The following is an 11,866-nucleotide window of genomic DNA, read 5'->3' on the forward strand; positions in this document are numbered from 1 at the left end:
ACAGGGAGGAGGTGAGGGCACTCGGAGTGTGGTGTCAGGAAAACAACCTCTCACTCAACATCAACAAAACAAAGGAGATGATCGTGGAAGTCAGGAAACAGCAGAGGGAGCACCCCCCTATCCACATCGAAGGAACAGTAGTGGAGAAGGTGAAAAGTTTTAAAGTTCCTCAGCGTACACATCACAGACAAACTGAAATGGTCCACCCACACAGACAGTGTGGTGAAAAACCTCAAGTGGCTGAAGAAATTTGGCTTCTCACTTAAAACCCTGACAAACTTTTACAGATGCACAATCAAGAGCATCCTATTGGGCTGTATCACAGCCTGGTACGGCACCTGCACCACCCTCAACCGCAAGGCTCTCCAGAGTGTGGAGCGGTCTGCACAACGCATCACTGGGGGCAAACTACCTGCTCTCCAGGACACCTACAGCACCTGATGTCACAGCAAGGCCAAAAAGATCATCAAGGACATCAACCACCCGAGCCACTGCCTGCTCACACCGCTACCATCCAGAAGGCGAGGTCTGTACAGGTGCATCAAAGCTGGGACCGAGAGACTGAAAAACAGCTTCTATCTCAAGGCCAGCAATTACTAACTCAGAGAGGTTGCTGCCTACATTGAGACCCAATCTCAATCTCACTTTAATAAATGGATCACTAGTCACTTTATACAATGCCACTCTAAATAATGGCACTTTAATGTTTACATATGTTACATATCTCATATCACATGTACATACTGTATTTTATACCCTCTATTGTACCTTGCCTATGCCGCTCGGCCATCGCTCATCCATATACTTACATGTACATATTCTCATTCACCCCTTTAGATTTGTGTGTATTAGGTAGTTGGAGAATTGTTAGATATTACTGCACTGTCGGAACTAGAAGCACAAGCATTTCACTACACTCGCGTTAACATCTGCTAACCATGTGTATGTGACAAATAAAATTTGATTTGAAGTGGATCAGTTAATTGTATTCTGTAATTATTACAAAACAATAGAAATGCAAGTGTGTTTTCCTGCTTATTGTCTGATATCCAACCCTCTAATCAGCTCTGTTTACCATGAGAACATTTTGCAAAGAAAATAGGGTTGAGGCATAGGATTTAGGCTTGGAATGACATGTGGCCCATTGTTTACCTTGTTACCTGGCAACAACCACAAGGGCATTTCAAAGAGCTGTCAGTTTAGGTGAGCTCATGAATATAAGCTCCTCCCCAACTCACCCTTTTCTTTCAGGTTTCCTGGAAGTTAGAGATGATAGAAAAGGAAACAATTCTGAACATTGTAATACTGTAAAAATATTATTGGGAATGTTTGTCATTGAAAGGCTATTTTTACTTGGGAAATAGGATGACTGTACAGTATCTTTAATATACATAGATTTTTTTTGTCTGCTTGACAAAACCAATGTACTGTGAAAGTAGCCTAACCCAGTTGAAGGTCCTTGTAAGGTCACCATTAAATATGAAGTTGAAAGTTTATTAGCTTAGTGTTGTACTTACACAGACAGCCAATTCTGATATTTTTGACCAATCAGATCAGTTCTGAAAATGACCTGACGTGAAAAGACCTGCCATTGGTCAAAAGACCAGTTAGTGGAAAAAAATATCAGAATCAGGCTGCCTGTTTAAATGCAGCCAGTGTGACAGGTCGCATCATTTTCTCTAATTTCCTTCCCCTATTTATTTTGTGGTCAGTTTATATGCAGCGTTTCTTTTTCCCCCACTTTTGGTCTGAGGGAGAATGATGTTAATGAATCTACACACACTGCCACCCAAACGTAGCCTGCTGACCTCAAATCGACCACCGTGGATAACTTAAGGGCAACAATTTAATGTGATCTGTCCATTAACTCATCCATTTATAAATCTACCGTGACCAAAATGTAGCCTATTCTAATCCATATGATTTAGTATTTTGTGTGAGGGTAGGCCTGTGGTAAATGTAACATTCTTTAAAAACATAACCACAACATATCTGCTCTGTGTATTAAGTCATTTTAGGCACTGTTGATTACTAAATGTATTATGAGGGGAGTGACTGAGGTATGTGGATGGAAGCGAAAGGGGAGGGGTTCTCTTAGCCTTCACTGCCCAGGCACAAATCATAGAGGGATGTGGCTATCGGCGTGACAGATGAACAATGCACCTCTTTTCCCAGCCCCTGTGAACACCCTCAGCCATCACATATGGGAATATTAATTCAATTCAGCGCTCTTTCTCCTTGGGCCTCCTAATATTGGTCGGGTGAGCCTCATAAGTTTCAGGATTTGAGACGGGCCGTTCAGCTCACAAACAAGAAATTAATCACATGGACACACCCCTCTTCAACCTGCCAATCACAACAGTTCTGATAATGAGGGACGCTAGACCAGTGGGAAAATAAAAACAGCGACTGCCTGGGAGCAGAGTTTGAGGGAAGGAGAAACCGGTAGTGATTGTCTGATGCGGTCCCATGCCATCTGTTCTATATGCAGATTGTTTAAAAGTCAATACCCTAGTGATACTAGAACAAAACAATATGACCCCTGGTGGTATGCAAGGGTATCTTTTTAAAGTTGCTCTGAAATCAGCATCAGATAAAGAACCTTTGGATTGCAGTTATAGGACAGTGTTTCTGTAGAAGTGTTACACAATCAGGAGCACCATCAGGTCAGTCACCTGAATGTGACACCGTGTGTATCACCAAAACAAGACTAGTCAATGAGTTTGTCCTAAATGACAACTTACCAACAAACCTAACATGACAGAAACATAAGGTGAATGAGTCTATCCCAAAGAAAAATCCATTCCGACAGCCTAGAATTGCCTAGGTGCAGATTTGGCATGCGTTGTGCCATGTAGCAGTCCCAGTAGCAATCGAGTCACTGACATCAGGAAACTGCGAGGTCTTGTGGTTTTTCATGTAATGGACATACACATCAGTATGATTTTACAAAAGGCAGGGAACTAACATTTATTAGCAACAATTTATTTTCAAAACAAACAGAGCAAATTGGTTAAACGTTTGTCAATAGGTCTCTGCTGGGCCGGTAGCCTAGTCTGCCTCCCCTCCACACACACAGGTAGTAACCCACAGCCAGAGCTCCCATAGCGGTCAACAACACCATAGGGACCACCAGAAACAGAACCCAGACTGGAGACTCAATCAGTTCACCTGAAAAATATAACACATTTTAAATGAGTTAATGGACTAAACTACAAACCAAAATATTGCAAACACACTAAAGGGGATTATTGAATGCTTGAGAAAACATCAGCTCACCTTGTTCATTGGCACCAAGAGACTTGTCTGATCCAATGGGCTGAAGCTCATCTGAGGCATAAGTCTGAAGCTCATCCGAGTCATAGGGCTCAAGCTCATCCGAGTCATAGGGCTCAAGCTCATCCGAGTCATAGGGCTCAAGCTCATCCGAGTCATAACTCTGTGGAGTCTCCACAGAGATGGTCCACTGGTCTACCCTGTATCTTACTCGTGGAACTCCTATAGTAGGTGGAAGGAGGGTCACTGAAAGTCATTTTAACTAGCCATTTAGAATGTCATCCAGCTTTTAGTTGATTTCCATATTAGCAAAATGTAAATGAATCCAAATTTTAAAAATTATCAAGGCAGACCTTACACAAACATTTGGCAAGTTACCAAATATGTTATCATACCTGTTTGGGCCACAGCTGTGGCCACAAGCATCAAGAACAGCACACTGTGGATAAACAACATCTTTCTGACTATATGCCAGCACTCAGACCACCTGGACCTTTTATGCGCTAATGCACCTAATCAAAATAATTGCTGTCAGCTGTGGATCACTTACTCAATCACGACAAATTTCTTAAACTAGAATCTTGGCTCGTTGCGGTCATTGATGTGATTGGCTTTGACAGTGGCACTGTAGGCATTTTATTGGTAAATCTATGTTGTGTTGTGGCCGTACAATCTGCAGGGAATGAAAGCTGTGACTGGCTGCACTGAGAAAAATATGTGCAATGTTTAAAATCAATACAGCAATTTGTACAACTTGTTAGACCTTATTGTCAAACCACGAACACAGTTACACAACAATATCTCTTAGTGAGAGTTGTCAATCATATTCCCCAGAGGAACGCTACTGAGACAGTTGTGTGCTACTTGTTGCCAATGAGTGTGTCATAACACATCCATAGTTACTCCTTTTTTTCTGACACCACAGCATGAGGAATGTTGTACTGTGATATGGATTTATGAAGGTTCAAGTACATTACTCGTATTTGCGACAGTGTTTTGGCTGCGTATGAGGGGTTGCCCATTCATTTAAACAAGTGTCAAATGAATAAATATGAATAATCGTATTCTCAGTGATAAACTTACATGTTGAATATGTTAAATTGTTTGCACAGGATATTGTTTTTCTACAGTATATATTTTTAAACAGTTTCAGAGTAGGGGATAGCTAAATAGCTGCCCATTGCAGTATAACTTTCACTTTCGATGATAAATTACTATCATTTTGTCAAAGTAGATTTTTTTCAATTTCTCTGACAACTAAAAGAAAATATAAATGTACATCAGTAGCAGGTTTGAAAACATATTTGAATTTTAAGGCTAAAACAAACATATTATAAAATTAACAACAGTTAAACATTCCCTTGTTTCCAGCATGAAAATATATTGATATCGAAATATGAAATTGATTATATGACTATGTGGGGAAATAATTAGAAAGAAAAAACATTCAAACTATCACAAAAATGTTGCGTTTTGGTGACAAAACATTTTTAAGTAATCAATATATTAAAACACAAGAGTGGACTTATAACTGAGAAGTTAAATGAAAATTATTGCTAAATATTTGTTCTGGTGTATGAACAATTGGCAACATTTCCCAATTCAGTATATCACATTAATTTACATCAGGGCTCTCCAACCTGTTTTAAAACCAACCCCAGTTGATTCAGCTTATCAACCAGCTAATTATTAGAATCAGGTGCGCTAGATTAGAGTTGGAGCCAAAACATACACAACAGTAGCTCTCCAGGAACTGGATTGGAGCGCCCTGATTTACATATTCCAATAGCATTTCCCATTTTTGTATAAGATGACTCAGATTCCTTGCATATTGCAGCACAGCTTTGTATACTGATGGGTTCTCTTCCAGAGTAGCCTAAATCTTTGGCAATAATTACAGTATTTTATGCATATTCCCTTCATATGCTTTCTGCATAGGGCATGTTACACAACTATTACAGTACTTTCTATACCTTAGATGCTACCAAAGTAACTGAATCTTTAGTGCCAACCAAAACTTCAAGAATTGTTACATCTATTCTGTTCACCTCTGTAATGAATGACAAGCAGCACTCAGGTTAATCTCAAGACTGAACATTGAAAAGTGCATCACAATATACTCTGTAAATATCTATTCAATGTGACAGACAACCAACCGTACATAAGACATTATTTTTGAGGCAGAAATAAACAAAAACAAAGGTAGATGTTTACAGGTAATGGAAATAGGACCTTAATGCCAGGTCTACGGACAGTGACCCGAATATTCCCAAATATGGCTAACATCAAGAGTTACCTGGATACATGCCAAGTGGAGGTCTGAAAATTAACAGGTGGGCTCTGCAGGCCAGTAGCAGCCACAGGTATTCAACTCCAGTGCTGGAGGGCAACACTGTCTGTTGGATCCCTTTTCTCCCTGATTCAAAGTCATTGACTGGCCAAAGAAACATAGGTCCCCCTAACTTGGAGTTTAAAATGAAAAGATGAGAATAAACAGAGGGTCATAGACAGTAGCAGACAGTACAGTGGCCCTGGAGGACTGGAGTGGAGTAACCCTGCTGTATTGGCTTTGTGCTTCACAGTGATGTTACAGTAGAGTGATCAGCAGAGTTTTCAGATGGCTTGGGAGGAAGTGCTGTCTGGGACAGAGGGTGGGTGGGGTCAATTTCCTGGTGGAGCTAACCTGTCCGGGCCAGGGACACTAGAACCAGGCTGCAGGGTGGTCGTGGTGCTTATTAGTCATGCCTCTCTCCTGCAGATTGACCGTAGACCTTACGCAGGCTGGAGTCCAGCAGGAAGTCCACTCCCCTGTGAAGCACAAAGAAGGAGAACGGCTTTAAGGTTAGAATGTAGCAAGGATGGGACCTCACCTCAAACACTGGGGGGGGCTTTTTTTTTTTAAGTCTCCTGGCTCCCTACAGACGTCATCAAGTACATAAGCTTATAGATATGAATGTGCTATGCACTCACCGCAAATGGCCGTAGGCTATATCTCACAGCCATGCAAGATACTCCAGTTGTAAACGGTGGAGTCAATATTTGGAGTTTCCCATATTTTCAGAAATCGCATGCTGACCTATTTAAACTGCTGTTCACTGACAACCGTGCAACTCAACAATCAGCCGTTTGAGAAAAGCCATGTGCTGCCCAAATTGCGGGCTTCCAGACTAATCAAACCATTCATGTGATAAAACATAACAGCAAATTCTTCAGAAGCTAATGATCCGTTATTTATGTCTGTAAATAAATGTAATGCATACCAGAGGTGGGGGAACTCCATCCGCACCGGGGATTAAATATAACCAGCCATTCAGAGCTGGGGATGGCAGAACCCAAGATGGGGAATGCCCCATCCCTCCCTAAAAACCAGACACTGAATACACCTCTCTTCAACAATGGATTCAGATAAATAAGAACGGTGGCTACACATCTAACACCACATAAAAAATAAATAAAAAAATACGTTATGTGTGCAACTCCTAATTGGACACTTAAAATGATGCATAGATAAAAAAAAATGTAATGCTGTTTTCTAAGGTAATGTGTGGATTTTTCCTCTCAATGGGCTGGGGAACACATTCAGGCTGAGACATTTAACTGCAGGCTAATACCTTGGCACACTTGGGACCATAAACATTGATGGGAAAACGTGCCAAAGTACACACGCTACTGTTATTTCTTCCTCCCACTCACATTCAGGTTCTTTCTTTCACAAACACACACACCTTTATCATGCTCTCGAACACACACTCCTTCACTGTCTCCCTGTCACATATCGGGCACACATTCAGACAAACTTTTTCTTCACTGTCTAACACCCTCACCCACCAACACAAACCTGTCGATGGGGTGGATGATGAAGGGGATGGTGGAGAGGCCGATGGCCGTGGTGGTCCACTTGCGTACGGAGAGGGGCAGGCGCGTGGTTCTGCCCAGGAGGTAAAGAGAGGCGGCACACACACGGTTGATGGTGAAGCCTGGGATAGCGACCGAGGCCAGGGCCTGCCATACAAACGTGTCCACCACTGCTACAGCCACCTTGGTTGTCTTCCCTGGGTTGTCACCATGCTCCTACAGCACAGGGATAGACACGGAGTGTGACATTCTGTGCTTCAGACCACTTTATGTTTCAGTGTGGGAGTTGAGTTTTGTTCTATGACACATTCTCTAGGGATTTTCTGGAAAAGCTACATTTACTTTGGTATGTGTTGAAAAAGACAATGTCATTTGGAAGTATGTGTTCTCTACATTTTTGGAAACTCAAGTTCATAATATAAATGCTTCACAGGGCAATAATTCCATGACCCCTTAAAAGAATGGTAGCTCATATCAATACAAATGAAGACAGGATAAGAATGAGAACAGAGCTTTGCTTTTACAAAATGTCCTCCTTCCTTACCATGGCAGCCTTCTTCCCCTTGTCCACAGCATCAGCGGAAACATACACGGTGGCAACTGCATATGTGGCCCATACAGCACTCACTGGCACCAGGGCACGGAAGGCCTCTCCCACCTCGTTGGCATAGCCTGTGTGCACAAGACGACATGCCAGGGTAAGATACAAGCGCAATTAAGGCTTTAACTGCCTCACTGTTGTGAGAGGCCTCTAAACAAATCATAGTCAACCCCCACCAGATCAGAGCTAGGGGCCTGAGGTAAAACAAAATGTATTAGAATAATAATTCCAAATATCCCTCTTGGACCTCTGCCATGTAAAGGGGGGTACATTAATATTCACTTTTGTTTGGGGCTGTGGGTAGTAGCAATAACCCCCCTGACACGTTTCGTTCCATAGAATGGGCGGTGACCTTTGGAGCAATATGCACTGTCCGCTCCAACAGGGTTGGAATGACTAATAATGCCCTTGGTCTGTCATTAGACGCTTACACAGCTCCTCCTGCTGTGTTGACTGCTGCTGAACCTGTACTGCCACCCTGTGGGCAAACATTACGCAGCGTCAGGTCTGTAGGCCTTTACACACGACACAAGGTTATATGAGAGATATACTTTTGTATATAGTGTGTGGACACCCCTTCAAATTAGTGGATTCGGCTATTTCAGCCACACCCGTTGCTGACAGATGTATAAAATCGAGCACACAGCCATGCAATCTGCATAGACAAACATTGGCAGTATAATGACCTTACTGAAGAGCTCAGGGACTTTCAACGTGGCACCGTGGTACGATGTCACCTATCCAACAAGTCAGTTCGTCAAATTTCTGCCCTGCTAAAGCTGCCCCGGTCAACTGTAAGTGCTGTTATTGTGGGAAGTGGAAACATCTAGGAGGAACAACAGCTCGGTTGCAACACTCACTACAGAGTTCCAAACTGCCTCTGGAAGCAACCTCTGACAATAACTGTTCGTCAGGAGCATCATGAAATGGGTTTCCATTGCCGAGCAGCCACACACAAGCCTGACATCACCATGCGCATCACCATGCGCAATGCCAAGCGTCGGCTGGAATGGTGTAAAGCTCGCCGCCATTGGACTCTGGAGGAGTGGAAACGCGTTCTCTGGAGTGATGAATCACGCTTCACCATCTGGCAGTCCGACGGACGAATCTGGGTTTGGCGAATGCCAAGCGAACCCTACCTGTCCGAATGCATAGTGCCAACTGTAAAGTTTAGTGGAGAAGGAATAACAGTCTAGGGCAATCCCATTGAACACCTTTGGGATGAATTGGAAGGCCAGGCCTAGTCACCCAACATCAGTGCCCGACCTCACTAATACTCTTTTGGCTGGATGGAAGCAAGTCCCCGCGGCAACGTTCCAACATCTTGTGGAAAGCCTTCCTAGAAGAGTGGAGGCTGTTATAGCAGCAAAGGGGGGGGACCATCTCCGTATTACCGCCCATGATTTTGGAATGAGATGTTCGACAAGCAGGTGTTCACATACTTTTGCACATGTAGTGTATTTGTTTACCTGGTACCTCGTCCAGTAAGGCTACTTAGCTGGCTTACAACCTGGTAACGTGACCAATGACCAGTAGGCTATGGTTTAAGATGATATTGGAAGAAAGGAAAGGTACTGGATAGCTACTCCAGGAGATGTGTTTCAAAAGGTAGGATAGGCATAACCTCCTTTTATGGTGCTCCTATACTGTTTGGTGCGGGGGGCACCAGTGCTATAAGTTGTGAGCATCAGTGCTATAGCCTGAGTACCCCAGTCTGTTTTTCTGACATTCTAGTCATTCTTGCCACTCATTATCATACCAATGTCGTGTTTGGTGTCAAAAGCAGCTAGAATGATAGTGTAGCGGAGTTAAGAACGTGTGGTAAACTCACTCCACAGCTAGTTTGAAACCAGTTCAACTGGTTTGTACGTTGTCAAGGAGGGCAGTCACGTGTGTTTGCAATCAGATGAGCCTGGTTATGGGCCAGGGACAGTGGATGAAGCTATACTATTAGCAACACACCGACGTGGGTTTCAAAAGCACAAACAGATCTGGGACCAGGCTACCAAAGAAAAAGTTCATTTAGAGCCCTGCTTGTGCTAACACACTGGCAGCACTAAACAAAATTCTGTTACTTCAGTGAATCTGTTTCTGGGACAGGTTACGCTACTCATACAGCAGAACAACAGTACATTCTGAACAGATTCTCTAACATTGACATTTCTAACTATGTTGGCTACTGAACGTGCTTTACAATACACTGATCAATTATTGATTGGTGTTCATTATGCTATAAATATGCTTCATTTGATAAACATAAAGCTGTAGTTGTATGCTAAATGTTTACGTGTCTGAGAAAGACAGGGAGAGGGCAAGGAGAGAACCAGTCAGAGTCAGTGTTAGAGGAGATAGAGAGCTGTGCATGCAGGCCATAACAGTCATCAATTTGCAGCTGGCCCTGGGGTTTATTTTAGTAACATAGCACATTTCAATGCCACCCCCAGCCAATAAAAACCCAACAGAAAATGTCAACGCATTGCACAATGGCTAGTGTTATTGATCTCTTAAAATAAATGTAGAAGGCCCATTTAGCTTGAAATCAACCTGATTTCCTTATGACAATGAGGAACAGATATCCTCTGTACACTTTTGACTCCAAGGTCAGTATGGATAAATGGTATTGCAATGCAGGGACAGCTATATTAAATGTAGCTATTAGGCCTACTACGCTGAGATTCCAGACATTGTATCATTTAAATGGAACTGGTGCGTAAATATGTGACGAGCGTTTACTTATTTGTCAATAATGAATCACTACTAGGAAGTGCCATGCAATTTACCCAACCCACTAACCTAACTAGCTAGCTGTTTGAAGGCAGGTATTAGATTGCTAGCTATTTGAATACATTGGTATTTGATCGGGTTGCTGAGCTTTGAAATGGTCGACTGCAGCCATTACAAAACCATATCACGTAATGTATAGAGCATCTATTTATAAGTAGTTCAAATTCAGACCTAAAACTGGATAGCTCACGAGCTAGCAACCCTGCTCGAGCTTGCTATATCTTGTTCTACTAGTTTACGCTTGTTCTTAGCGTGATGGGGACATCCCCCTGGTTCAAGACATCAAAAAAACACCACTTTTATTGCATACCTAAGAAGCGGACCCATGTGTCACGATAAATGTCGATCTCCTTGTTTGGTTTTTCTTGACTTTGATCCATGCTTCGTCTTTAACCCCATGTACAGAGATATCTCATGTGTAGATAGAGTCCCAACTAGAAGCTGCGAGTCAAGTCTTGCAATGCGCCACACCGAGGGAGTGTCTAAGACTGTATGGTGCTATTCAGAAAGGGAAAAAAGCCTACTGTATTTGTCTGACTTCACATTTGTTATTGGTAAATTATTAGGCCTATTATCTTGAGAATCAACCAGTATAAATGTACAAATTGAATCTTCCACAGAGGGATAAAGTCCGAGTCCCGTGACAAAAGTTAAGAATTTCTAGATAGTCCCTGATGACAATTTACATAATTCATACGCCGGAAGTTAGCAGATATAGGAAGAGAGAGGCTCAACTCGGTGGAAAATCTGTCTCCCTCCAACAGGTGGCGTTTTTTCGTTGTTTCACCCACCAACTTTGAGAAAAAACACTTTATATTGGATTTGTCTCGAGATGGCTATGCATTATCATTGCATGAGGCTCGTAGCATAGCTTCGGCAGTTGACGTCAACAAACCTCTGGAGCCATGCAGCCCGCCATGCCTCTTTGTGGACAACGACTCCCATTGTTAGGGCGGAGAGACATGTATCTTGTCAGTTTATCCCTAATCTTTGTTTAGGCGTGAAAAGTGTTATGTAGCACTATATTGGATAACTCCAATATGGTATCCTTCCGCTCTGTAGGATACTTGTTAGTGCTTTGGCTGACCCCCTTAAATAGCTGCTGCCACACTACTCCCTTCTCTCAGTTGATTCCAGAGAGGATTCGCTTGGTAAGAGCTCTATGTTAGAGTGTATAAGTGCAGAAATATACCCACAGCTATTCAATAGCTTGGAGCATCTAGCTAGCTAGCCTCTCCGCCTGGGTGCTCCGCTGTCCCCCCACTCGGTTTGGCTTGTGCCATCTCATTTGGGTTTTGTCCTGTATTTAATTACTTGTGACAGCCTAACCCCGCAAGATCGAAAGTCTGT

At 42.7% G+C, this 11,866-nt stretch overlaps 1 protein-coding gene across 1 annotated transcript; it reads right to left on the reverse strand.

Moving 5' to 3' along the window:
- Positions 1–3,888: 3,888 nt before the first annotated feature.
- On the reverse strand, positions 3,889–10,988 carry mtfp1 (mitochondrial fission process 1). Its single transcript, XM_071349722.1, has 4 exons — positions 10,827–10,988; positions 7,676–7,803; positions 7,115–7,347; positions 3,889–6,084 (listed from the first exon to the last, which is right to left on the reverse strand). The coding sequence occupies exons 1-4, from the start codon at positions 10,894–10,896 to the stop codon at positions 6,012–6,014; spliced, it is 504 nt and encodes a 167-aa protein (XP_071205823.1). The 5' UTR covers positions 10,897–10,988; the 3' UTR covers positions 3,889–6,011.
- Between the last annotated feature and the right edge of the window lie 878 nt (positions 10,989–11,866).

Source organism: Salvelinus alpinus, chromosome 18 (assembly GCF_045679555.1).
Source record: "Salvelinus alpinus chromosome 18, SLU_Salpinus.1, whole genome shotgun sequence".
NCBI classification, from domain to species: domain Eukaryota; kingdom Metazoa; phylum Chordata; class Actinopteri; order Salmoniformes; family Salmonidae; genus Salvelinus; species Salvelinus alpinus.